The 13,016-nt window shown below is 43.3% G+C and overlaps 2 protein-coding genes across 2 annotated transcripts; both read right to left on the reverse strand.

Annotated features, from left to right (window-relative positions):
• Nucleotides 1-5,209: 5,209 nt before the first annotated feature.
• Nucleotides 5,210-6,942, reverse strand: LOC147300885 (E3 SUMO-protein ligase ZBED1-like). The gene is made up of 2 exons (XM_086282257.1): nt 5,870-6,942; nt 5,210-5,588 (listed from the first exon to the last, which is right to left on the reverse strand). Exons 1-2 carry the CDS (start codon nt 6,940-6,942, stop codon nt 5,210-5,212), a joined length of 1,452 nt encoding a protein of 483 aa, XP_086138383.1.
• Nucleotides 6,943-8,603: 1,661 nt separating this feature from the next.
• On the reverse strand, nt 8,604-10,391 carry LOC147300886 (uncharacterized). The gene has a single exon (XM_086282352.1). The coding sequence runs from the start codon at nt 10,389-10,391 to the stop codon at nt 8,604-8,606; it is 1,788 nt and encodes a 595-aa protein (XP_086138478.1).
• Nucleotides 10,392-13,016: the final 2,625 nt, after the last annotated feature.

Raw genomic sequence — 13,016 nt, forward strand, 5'->3', positions numbered from 1 at the left:
CCATCTGCTGCGACCGGTTGGGGGTGGGTGGGCAATCTCAGTCCACGAGGGCCGGTGTCCCTGCAGGTTTTAGATGTGTCCTCGAACCAACACAGCTGATTTAAACGGCTAAATTAGCTCCTCAACATGTCCTGAAGTTCTCCAGAGGCCTGGTAACGAACTAATCATGTGATTCAGGTGTGTTGAGCCAAGGTGAGATCTAAAACCTGCAGGGACACCGGCCCTCGTGGACTGAGAATGCCCACCCATGATATAGGGAGACAAGATGAAGTATACTTCTAATGGCCTATTTTAGCAGTTAATTTTTAACAATCAACTGGTGGTAATCCATCATCAGAATTGAGGAAAGGTGGTGTTGATGGAGACTCTACAGGAGGATTCACTGGGGAAGCCATACCTGCACTTCTGCCAGGGTGTCTTGGACGTACCTGAATAAATGTAGTTTTCCCTGGAAGTGGACGAGGATTAATCTGAGACGGAGTCTCCTCAGAACATCTCCCCATCATGCTTCTATGGTCCAACGATGCCAGCTTTTGTCCTTTCTGTTTTTCTAATTTAAGCTGGAGTTGAGCGTCTTTCACTCTAGATTTTAGATGACCTATCTCTTTTTCTTCATTGGCAGCCTTTTGGATAATCTGGTTCACTGGTCCAATGAGCTCCTCTCTTTGTCGGAATAAAGCGTACTCGGAAGACTTTACCATGTCATTGTACTGCTTTTTAAATGATTCCAGCTCCCGTGTTTTAGCTAGTAAAGCTGCATCTAGATCCTTGCATCTGATACGTAGACAGTTCAGCTGTTTTTCAAGAAACTCCGTTGTTCCAACAAAGGGGGTGCCTTCCACTCCGTCTACGTATTTATTTTTCAAGTAGTGGAACATATCCCTAAATTCCACCTTTTCTTTTCCTCTCAAGTGACCTTCATGTGGAAATGCCTTTTCAAAGGACAAAACGCACTGGCACAATTCCTCTTGGAAGTAGCGCTCTTTCTTCTCCAGCCAATTCACTTTGGATATAAATCTTTCCCGTTGCTTTTTTGTGGAGCGCAGTTTCTCTTCCAGCGCCACCTTTTCAGCCAGTGCCTGATTGTGTGCCGCTTTTACTTTGTGCCGGTCCACTGCTGTCTTTCTGTGGTTTTCCTGCTCTGTGCTTAGGGCCTTTTTGACGTCTTCAATTTTCTTTTTCAAAGAATCAACTTCGTCTTCAAGCATAGCCTTCATTTTCTTTTCCAAGGCCAGAGCTCTAATATTACTCTGGCATTTCTGCTTGATCGCCATATTCTGGGCCTTTTGGTCGTCTATCACTTTGCCCATTTGACCTTTCTCCTCTGTTAATTCTTTCATGTTTTTAACCATAAATTCATTTTCGTCTTGTAACTGTGTATTATGCCACAAAACACCGTCAATCCAACACTGCGAGGATTGACGTTCTTCCTCGCGTTCCTTAACCGCATTGACGGTCACACCTCTACTATTTTTTACTGCCGTCTGCAGCTTTTCTATTTTGGAGTCATACATGTTGATCACCTCTTCTAACTTCCTGTCTGCAGCATTTGCTTTGTTTTCCAGTTTTTTAGTATTTTCCTGGTAAAACTGCTGCATCTTATTTTTTTCCTCTTTGTGGCGTTTCAATAATAATTCAACAACTTGGCTGTTGTGAAATTGCTGACGTGCCACCTTTTCTTTCTCTGTTTCCAGCAGTCCTTGCAGGACTTGGACTTCGTCCTCGTGTTTTTCTTTAAGCTCAGCCAGAGTTTTCTCCGTCTCTGCGCGGAACTTTACCAGAGCTTCGTGGTCATCTTTTATCGAGTCCAACCTGTCTGCGATGTTTGTCCTGTCATCCAAGACCGAACCCAGCAGCTTATTATTCTGCAAAAGTTCATTGTTTTCTTTTGTTAGATCCTCGATCCGTTTCTTATTGACTGTATGCAGGTTTTTGAAGTAGTCAAGCTCAGTTTTGAGCTTTTCAACCTCGTCGATCATTGGCTGCAGTCTTTGCTCGAACTGTCTGGCATATGTTTCTTTTTCTTTTTCACTTTTTTTAACCATTGTTTTCGAGAAATTAACATTTCTGTCTTTGTTAGCTTTCGAACTCATTTCTGCTTTTTTATGTGCTGTATCACTCCAACAAAACGATAGCTTAATGAATTCCCTTTGACAGCTGTCCTCTATTTATAGACTTGAACATCAAAGGATGAAAGGACTGTCACTATGACATCACCACGTTCTGTGACGTAACAGGGCTTTGGAGCGTGATGTCACGGGGGTGGGCGTGGAAAGGATTTTGGGGGTCTAAACAAAGCGTGTCTTTTTTTTAAAACTTTATTTAACAAACAATGAGTATACAACATACGAACAGATGAAGTATACAACAGAACATGAACACAAAAAGCCAAGGGTGAAAGAAAAAGGTAACAATTATAAGAATACACGCAAAAATTCACATACATATATTGTTGTGAGAGCCTTTTTGTTGGTGCAGTCTGATATTGATTGTATGTGCATGTGCACATCCTTAAAATAATGACAGAAATATGGTGTTTTGTTAGTAAACTTACATTTATGGATAAAAAATTTAGCTAAAAGTATTAAGAAATTTATCATAAAAAACATTTCTCATACTTCTTGGGGAACTTAAAGAAACAGAATAAAACATTTTCCCATCGTAAAGAAAACTCCCTTAAAATATGGACAATAACAAAGCTGCTAAATTCCTTCCAGAATCTCTGTGTAAAAGAACAGTACCAAAAAAGATGTGTCACCGTTTCTGGATGATCCCCACAGAAAGTACAATTAGTATTTATGTCCCTTTTAAATTTGACCATGTAGTGACTGGCTGGATAACATGTATGTCGAATTTTAAAAGAGACTTCTTTCACCTTATTTACAATCAAATATTTATGGGGGACCATCCAGACTGTCTTCCGCTTGATATCTGGAACACTGATTGGAAAATTATATAGTGCAATAAAGTCGTTGTAAGTAAGTAGTTGTCCCTCTTTACTAACCAGCTGAGCCACCAATAGGATCCCATTTTGGAGCCAAGTTTCCAGGAAAAGTGATTTATTTTTCTATAAAATATCTCTGTTGTTCCAGATAAGGTATTTGTGAGGTGAGAAGTTGTGTTTATAAATGAGGGTCCACGCTAAGAGGACCTGCTTATGGAAGGATGAAAGCTTTACAGGGACTTTCTCAACATTGTAATTACAATTTCAAATAAAAGTAAAGCCACCAAAACGAGAGAAAATGTGGTATGGTATAAAGTTCCAGATAGAGGTAGGGTTTTAAGAAAATGTTTGGCCCAATTAATTTTGAAAGTGTTATTTAAAGTAGAAAAGTCTAAGACGTTAAGCCCACCTGATTCGTACTTATTCATCACAACAGTTTTTCTAATATAGTGCGTACGGTTTTTCCATATAAAATTAAAGAGCATACGGTCAATATCTTTACTACTTTTCTTATCCAGATGTAAGGAGAGAGCAGCATATGTTCATCGGGATATCCCTTCAGCTTTAGTAATTAACACTCTACCTTTCAAAGACAAGTCCCTTGTTCCAAGATGGCGCCGCCGCGTATGGATGCCCCGGTGCTTCAGTGCGTTACTTCTGTTTTGTTTTTGTGCATAACTTCTGTGTCTGGGCACTCCTCTGGATATTCTTACACTAGAGAAGAGCTTCTTAACTACAGGACTACAACACCTGTGGATTTACTTCCAATATTTGTCGCATCTGCGGCAGATTTACTGCAGACTCTGATCAGGAAAGTGAGACGCCGAAAGCGAGGAAAGCGAGCCGGCGCACTCGTGCGTCTGAGGAGACGCGGACTGCGAACTGCTCTTCCTGGGATCTTCCTTTCCAACGTACGCTCACTCAGGAATGAGATGGACGAGCTGGCCCTGATGAGAAGCATGAACAGAGACGTTGCCTCCTCCTGTGTCTTGTGTTTTACGGAGTCGTGGCTCTGTGAGGACATCCCGGACAGCGCGCTCAAGCTGGAGGGCTTTCATCTGCTGCGCGCGGACCGGCAGGCCTCTCTCTCTGGTAAGACCACAGGTGGACGTGTCTGCTTCTACATTAATAGTGGCTGGTGCACAGATGTAACAGTGATTGCTCAGCACTGCTCTTCCTCTCTGGAATACCTTTTTATTCACTGCAAACCGTTTTATTCTCCGCGGGAGTTTGCTTCATTCATCTTGGCCGCTGTTTACATCCCGCCAGATGCGGATGCGCAGGCAGCTCAGTGCGCACTCGCGGAGCAGATACTGCACATGGAGCGGACATTCCCGGACTCTCTCATCATTGCTCTTGGGGACTTTTACAACACCCCCCTCCTCACCCCACACAAAAGAGGATTTCACACCACCTCCTCCCACCACAACCCTTCATATTCATGAAGCAGATGCGAGGAAGCAGTTTAAGAGTCTGAATGCTCGGAAAGCTCCCGGCCCAGACGGTGTGTCTCGTCTACTGGACGCAGCCGGAGGGTTCACTTGGTTGTTTGCTCTCAATAGAAGCTGAGCGCGTCTCCGTGTCTGTGCTGGTAAACGATACTGAGTCCCAGTGCTCAGTAAACTGTACACCTGACCGTTATTCTCCCACTGAATCCGGTGTGTCCACGGTCCAACACGTGCACGCAGATGGTGCTGACCGGTGCCCAAACACACCAGAACACCAAATAAGTAAAATAACACAAACACGAACTTCTCCATGGCTCGTCGGGATGGCAACTGCTCCAAAAGTGACACATGAAATAGGCTGACATTTGAGTTTGACACGGGAGGTGAGGGGGTGTTTTGAATATGCTTGACTCCGTCACGAGGTTGCGCACAGCATCACCGGCAAGGGGGCTTGGTTTGAGAGGTTTTTGGCATCTGTGATGTGATTTACAACCATCCACCCATGTACAGCAAGAAGCCGCACTCACAACCGTGGGCATCAGCAAGTTGGTGAAATTTAAACAAAACAAAACAGCATTCCATCTGAAACTCTCTTATTGTACCCAAAATACAAATTTTAGTGATTACATGTGGCTTCATTAATTATGTTCAAACGGATGAATACATAACGCAAGTAATAACTTTATGATCAGTCAGTGAATGAAGGAGCTCAAGAGTGCAAATATAGTTGCAATAAAGTGACAAATATGCCCTTTTATGTCAAACAAAGACCGAAATAAGTGGCATCAGTGTGAGGATGAGAATGAGCGATCCAACCTCACACTGCAGATATCAGGGCAAAGCACAGTGGGGGGGTTGCAGTCTTCTTGGCTGGACCTTCTTCTGCAGTGTGTGATCTTCTAGGAGAGTCTTCATGCAGCATGCCTGCCAGTGTGGTCCACACTGCTTCTCTGTCAGTCTTGGGCACACTGCGTAGGTCTTTAAAACGTGGGTCCAGTGCAGTTGCGATCTGGAGCCATGCATAGTTGGTATGTTCCTGGCGGGAAGCAAGGTCTTCCTTAAACTTCTCTTTAAACCTCACCACATATGCAGGGTCCTCATCAGTTACTTCCATGACACGGCGCAGGTGGCAGAAGGCTGGTAGAACTACAGAGCAGGAGACGTAGGCCTCTCCTCCCAGCAGTTCAGTCACATATCTGCAGTGGAATACACACACACACACACACACACACACACACACACACACACACACACACACACACACACACACACACACACACACACACACACACACACAGAGAGAGAGAGATAAGACAGCAAATTTAAAAAAGCTTTTTAATACTAGGTAATATTAATAAAATATTTGATTTCATTTATTTTTTAAATAAGACATTTTCATAATAACAAAACTGATTTAAGATGTATGTTTGATACATTTAATCTAAACCTACAATTATGGTCACAATGACAGGCTCACCTGCAGGGCTCTAGAAGTGTCTCCAGTCTCTGGAGTTTGTCCCACTCTGGAGGCGTCAGGAGGACAAGTTTATGCTTTTGTTTATCCAGAGTCGCGGTTACTGCAGTTTGGTTGCGGATCAAGCGCTTCACCATCTCCAGCGTGGAGTTCCAGCGCGTAGGCACGTCCTGGGCCAACGGCTCCTGCTTGCGCCCCAGTGACACCTGCTCTGCGTTCAGCTCTGCTGTGTTTGCTGGGCTGTGCTTAAAATGGCCAACAATTTTGCGGCATTTGGCCAGCGCAGTGACAAAGCCACTGTCTGCGAGACTCACTGTGATGCATCTCTGTAGAATGTGCGCGGTACACGGCATGTGATTGAATGGCATGATGCGAGCCGCGGCGATCATATTGCGCGCACTGTCCGTGCCTACTGTTGTCACCTTCTCCTCAATTCTCCACCTGCGAGCAACAGTCTGGAACTGCTCTGCACAAGCCTCCGCAAAGTGCCGCTCTTCCGTTTTCATTATAGTCAGCGCAAAGGATGTCAGACCCCAGGCTTCAGTGATTAAATGCGCAGTAACTCCCAGGTAATTGTCATTACTCAATGATGTCCAGTGGTCTCCTGTCAGAGCCACGCATTCTGTGTGAACTAAAGCCTCTTCTTTTTTCTTTTTCTCCGTTTCATACAGTTCGTGGATTCGAATTGTTATTGTGCTTCTCGCTGGGGGCTTGTAGGACGCGTCCTGAGATGCAACCTTTAAAACATCCGCAAAGCCCTTGTCCTCCACAATGCTTAGCGGTCTGCAGTCCTTTGCTATCCATTTGGCTATATTGTCGGTCAGTTTGTCCAAAGAAGACTTACCGAGTGGCCTGCGTTCACTAAGAGTGGTCTGACGCAGGCCGGGTGAAGCTGCTGCCCCGACAAACGCGTGTTTGGCATTAAGGTGGTATTTTAAGGTCGAATTTGAACGGTGAAATTGAAACTCTTTACTACAGTGAGTGCAAATTACAACGCGTTTGTTTATTGTCCCATCTATGTTCTTCTTGTATTTAAATTCCCCATCCAGAAGGCCATCCGCTTCCTGCTTCTCCATTTTCAGTGGCGCGGTAAACAAATCAAGTGGAATTATGGGAGCGACTTATCTGCGTGTTGCGCTAAATAGTTAAATATTCTAACGTAATTAATTCCAAAATTTAATTATCGCAATTAACGCGTTAATTTCGACAGCTATAAATATAATATAATATAATATAATATAATATAATATAATATAATATATCATGTTGCTATTTAATGTTTTTTGTTCGTGTTGCAGCTGCTCTGTGAGCCAAGCTTTCGTTGTCTAAATTCAATGGCAATATATCTCTGCACCACACGATGGCGATAGATTCTCACAGACAGTCTGTGCTCTGCTTCCGCCACCAGTCATCTTTAAATCTTTTTTTTAATTCAATGAAACCTTTATTTAACTGTCCATCTCGCGGCATTACTTAAAAAAAATCATATTTAAATACAAAGAAGATTAAATACATGAACGACAGTAAATTGATAAAATAAGAGCAAATAAATATATTTACAAATGATAGCAACATCAATGGAATAAAAGCATGAACAGCAGCAGAAGGAGAAAGAGGCCTGTATCTACATTATTACTCTGGCAGCTCTCAGTCTCCATACTGACAGGACACGTTGCAGCGTAATTGCAGACAGGTGCGTGGGCCTGAGCTCCGCCCAGGCAGAATGACGAGTGGAAGAAAGCAGCAACACAATAAACATATGTAGCCTTGCGGAGCCGGCCGGGCAGACACCGAGACAGAGTGCAACGATTTTATACGTGACAACACACACAAAAAAACACACACAACAAAAATCAGAATGTGTTTGTGATTTGGATTTTTATTTAAAGGTGAAACCTTTTTTCTTTTCTTGTTTTGCCAGATTAGACATTTTGATTCATTTCATTTAGTTTTTTTGTTTTACTTTGATGCTATAATAGATGTTTTTAAAATGTAGTCATATTTAATACTATATTGCAGGGGTGCCCAATCCCGGTCCTCGAGAGCTACCGTCCTGCAGCTTTTAGATGCATCCCTACTCCAACACAGCTGAATCAAATGGTTTGATTACCTCTTCAGCATGCCATCGTGTTTGGCAAAGGCCTGATAACAAGCCATTCATTTGATTCAGCTGTGTTGGAGTAGGGATGCATCTAAAAGCTGCAGGATAGTAGCTCTCGAGGACTGGGATTGGGCAGCCCTGCTATATTGCATCATGGCAAAACAACAGTCTCCTCAAGCTGCTTTATACTGTAAGGTAAAAACACTACAGTAAAAGCCAGAAAACCCCAACAATCCAATGATCCCCTTTGAGCAAGCACTGGGCGACAGTGGGGAGGAAAAACTCCCTTTAGGAAGAAACCTCCGGCAGAACCAGGCTCAAGAAGGGGCGGCCATCTGCTGCGACCGGTTGGGGGTGGGTGGGCAATCTCAGTCCACGAGGGCCGGTGTCCCTGCAGGTTTTAGATGTGTCCTCGAACCAACACAGCTGATTTAAACGGCTAAATTAGCTCCTCAACATGTCCTGAAGTTCTCCAGAGGCCTGGTAACGAACTAATCATGTGATTCAGGTGTGTTGAGCCAAGGTGAGATCTAAAACCTGCAGGGACACCGGCCCTCGTGGACTGAGAATGCCCACCCATGATATAGGGAGACAAGATGAAGTATACTTCTAATGGCCTATTTTAGCAGTTAATTTTTAACAATCAACTGGTGGTAATCCATCATCAGAATTGAGGAAAGGTGGTGTTGATGGAGACTCTACAGGAGGATTCACTGGGGAAGCCATACCTGCACTTCTGCCAGGGTGTCTTGGACGTACCTGAATAAATGTAGTTTTCCCTGGAAGTGGACGAGGATTAATCTGAGACGGAGTCTCCTCAGAACATCTCCCCATCATGCTTCTATGGTCCAACGATGCCAGCTTTTGTCCTTTCTGTTTTTCTAATTTAAGCTGGAGTTGAGCGTCTTTCACTCTAGATTTTAGATGACCTATCTCTTTTTCTTCATTGGCAGCCTTTTGGATAATCTGGTTCACTGGTCCAATGAGCTCCTCTCTTTGTCGGAATAAAGCGTACTCGGAAGACTTTACCATGTCATTGTACTGCTTTTTAAATGATTCCAGCTCCCGTGTTTTAGCTAGTAAAGCTGCATCTAGATCCTTGCATCTGATACGTAGACAGTTCAGCTGTTTTTCAAGAAACTCCGTTGTTCCAACAAAGGGGGTGCCTTCCACTCCGTCTACGTATTTCTTTTTCAAGTAGTGGAACATATCCCTAAATTCCACCTTTTCTTTTCCTCTCAAGTGACCTTCATGTGGAAATGCCTTTTCAAAGGACAAAACGCACTGGCACAATTCCTCTTGGAAGTAGCGCTCTTTCTTCTCCAGCCAATTCACTTTGGATATAAATCTTTCCCGTTGCTTTTTTGTGGAGCGCAGTTTCTCTTCCAGCGCCACCTTTTCAGCCAGTGCCTGATTGTGTGCCGCTTTTACTTTGTGCCGGTCCACTGCTGTCTTTCTGTGGTTTTCCTGCTCTGTGCTTAGGGCCTTTTTGACGTCTTCAATTTTCTTTTTCAAAGAATCAACTTCGTCTTCAAGCATAGCCTTCATTTTCTTTTCCAAGGCCAGAGCTCTAATATTACTCTGGCATTTCTGCTTGATCGCCATATTCTGGGCCTTTTGGTCGTCTATCACTTTGCCCATTTGACCTTTCTCCTCTGTTAATTCTTTCATGTTTTTAACCATAAATTCATTTTCGTCTTGTAACTGTGTATTATGCCACAAAACACCGTCAATCCAACACTGCGAGGATTGACGTTCTTCCTCGCGTTCCTTAACCGCATTGACGGTCACACCTCTACTATTTTTTACTGCCGTCTGCAGCTTTTCTATTTTGGAGTCATACATGTTGATCACCTCTTCTAACTTCCTGTCTGCAGCATTTGCTTTGTTTTCCAGTTTTTTAGTATTTTCCTGGTAAAACTGCTGCATCTTATTTTTTTCCTCTTTGTGGCGTTTCAATAATAATTCAACAACTTGGCTGTTGTGAAATTGCTGACGTGCCACCTTTTCTTTCTCTGTTTCCAGCAGTCCTTGCAGGACTTGGACTTCGTCCTCGTGTTTTTCTTTAAGCTCAGCCAGAGTTTTCTCCGTCTCTGCGCGGAACTTTACCAGAGCTTCGTGGTCATCTTTTATCGAGTCCAACCTGTCTGCGATGTTTGTCCTGTCATCCAAGACCGAACCCAGCAGCTTATTATTCTGCAAAAGTTCATTGTTTTCTTTTGTTAGATCCTCGATCCGTTTCTTATTGACTGTATGCAGGTTTTTGAAGTAGTCAAGCTCAGTTTTGAGCTTTTCAACCTCGTCGATCATTGGCTGCAGTCTTTGCTCGAACTGTCTGGCATATGTTTCTTTTTCTTTTTCACTTTTTTTAACCATTGTTTTCGAGAAATTAACATTTCTGTCTTTGTTAGCTTTCGAACTCATTTCTGCTTTTTTATGTGCTGTATCACTCCAACAAAACGATAGCTTAATGAATTCCCTTTGACAGCTGTCCTCTATTTATAGACTTGAACATCAAAGGATGAAAGGACTGTCACTATGACATCACCACGTTCTGTGACGTAACAGGGCTTTGGAGCGTGATGTCACGGGGGTGGGCGTGGAAAGGATTTTGGGGGTCTAAACAAAGCGTGTCTTTTTTTTAAAACTTTATTTAACAAACAATGAGTATACAACATACGAACAGATGAAGTATACAACAGAACATGAACACAAAAAGCCAAGGGTGAAAGAAAAAGGTAACAATTATAAGAATACACGCAAAAATTCACATACATATATTGTTGTGAGAGCCTTTTTGTTGGTGCAGTCTGATATTGATTGTATGTGCATGTGCACATCCTTAAAATAATGACAGAAATATGGTGTTTTGTTAGTAAACTTACATTTATGGATAAAAAATTTAGCTAAAAGTATTAAGAAATTTATCATAAAAAACATTTCTCATACTTCTTGGGGAACTTAAAGAAACAGAATAAAACATTTTCCCATCGTAAAGAAAACTCCCTTAAAATATGGACAATAACAAAGCTGCTAAATTCCTTCCAGAATCTCTGTGTAAAAGAACAGTACCAAAAAAGATGTGTCACCGTTTCTGGATGATCCCCACAGAAAGTACAATTAGTATTTATGTCCCTTTTAAATTTGACCATGTAGTGACTGGCTGGATAACATGTATGTCGAATTTTAAAAGAGACTTCTTTCACCTTATTTACAATCAAATATTTATGGGGGACCATCCAGACTGTCTTCCGCTTGATATCTGGAACACTGATTGGAAAATTATATAGTGCAATAAAGTCGTTGTAAGTAAGTAGTTGTCCCTCTTTACTAACCAGCTGAGCCACCAATAGGATCCCATTTTGGAGCCAAGTTTCCAGGAAAAGTGATTTATTTTTCTATAAAATATCTCTGTTGTTCCAGATAAGGTATTTGTGAGGTGAGAAGTTGTGTTTATAAATGAGGGTCCACGCTAAGAGGACCTGCTTATGGAAGGATGAAAGCTTTACAGGGACTTTCTCAACATTGTAATTACAATTTCAAATAAAAGTAAAGCCACCAAAACGAGAGAAAATGTGGTATGGTATAAAGTTCCAGATAGAGGTAGGGTTTTAAGAAAATGTTTGGCCCAATTAATTTTGAAAGTGTTATTTAAAGTAGAAAAGTCTAAGACGTTAAGCCCACCTGATTCGTACTTATTCATCACAACAGTTTTTCTAATATAGTGCGTACGGTTTTTCCATATAAAATTAAAGAGCATACGGTCAATATCTTTACTACTTTTCTTATCCAGATGTAAGGAGAGAGCAGCATATGTTCATCGGGATATCCCTTCAGCTTTAGTAATTAACACTCTACCTTTCAAAGACAAGTCCCTTGTTCCAAGATGGCGCCGCCGCGTATGGATGCCCCGGTGCTTCAGTGCGTTACTTCTGTTTTGTTTTTGTGCATAACTTCTGTGTCTGGGCACTCCTCTGGATATTCTTACACTAGAGAAGAGCTTCTTAACTACAGGACTACAACACCTGTGGATTTACTTCCAATATTTGTCGCATCTGCGGCAGATTTACTGCAGACTCTGATCAGGAAAGTGAGACGCCGAAAGCGAGGAAAGCGAGCCGGCGCACTCGTGCGTCTGAGGAGACGCGGACTGCGAACTGCTCTTCCTGGGATCTTCCTTTCCAACGTACGCTCACTCAGGAATGAGATGGACGAGCTGGCCCTGATGAGAAGCATGAACAGAGACGTTGCCTCCTCCTGTGTCTTGTGTTTTACGGAGTCGTGGCTCTGTGAGGACATCCCGGACAGCGCGCTCAAGCTGGAGGGCTTTCATCTGCTGCGCGCGGACCGGCAGGCCTCTCTCTCTGGTAAGACCACAGGTGGACGTGTCTGCTTCTACATTAATAGTGGCTGGTGCACAGATGTAACAGTGATTGCTCAGCACTGCTCTTCCTCTCTGGAATACCTTTTTATTCACTGCAAACCGTTTTATTCTCCGCGGGAGTTTGCTTCATTCATCTTGGCCGCTGTTTACATCCCGCCAGATGCGGATGCGCAGGCAGCTCAGTGCGCACTCGCGGAGCAGATACTGCACATGGAGCGGACATTCCCGGACTCTCTCATCATTGCTCTTGGGGACTTTTACAACACCCCCCTCCTCACCCCACACAAAAGAGGATTTCACACCACCTCCTCCCACCACAACCCTTCATATTCATGAAGCAGATGCGAGGAAGCAGTTTAAGAGTCTGAATGCTCGGAAAGCTCCCGGCCCAGACGGTGTGTCTCGTCTACTGGACGCAGCCGGAGGGTTCACTTGGTTGTTTGCTCTCAATAGAAGCTGAGCGCGTCTCCGTGTCTGTGCTGGTAAACGATACTGAGTCCCAGTGCTCAGTAAACTGTACACCTGACCGTTATTCTCCCACTGAATCCGGTGTGTCCACGGTCCAACACGTGCTCAACACGATGGTGCTGACCGGTGCCCAAACACACCAGAACACCAAATAAGTAAAATAACACAAACACGAACTTCTCCATGGCTCGTCGGGA

The sequence above is a fragment of the Aulonocara sp. 'chitande type north' Nkhata Bay genome, linkage group LG23 (assembly GCF_057382095.1).
Source record: "Aulonocara sp. 'chitande type north' Nkhata Bay isolate Kocher_YH1m ecotype deep benthic linkage group LG23, A_spYH_male_GT1.1, whole genome shotgun sequence".
Classification (NCBI taxonomy): domain Eukaryota; kingdom Metazoa; phylum Chordata; class Actinopteri; order Cichliformes; family Cichlidae; genus Aulonocara; species Aulonocara sp. 'chitande type north' Nkhata Bay.

Coding starts and splice junctions, on each gene's coding strand:
- LOC147300885 (XM_086282257.1), bottom strand. CDS start 6,942: ATGGAGAAGCAGGAAGCGGATGGCCTTCTGGATGGGGAATTTAAATAC. Junction 5,589..5,869: donor ACACTTCTAGAGCCCTGCAG/GTGAGCCTGTCA, acceptor ATTCCACTGCAG/ATATGTGACTGAACTGCTGG.
- LOC147300886 (XM_086282352.1), bottom strand. CDS start 10,391: ATGAGTTCGAAAGCTAACAAAGACAGAAATGTTAATTTCTCGAAAACA.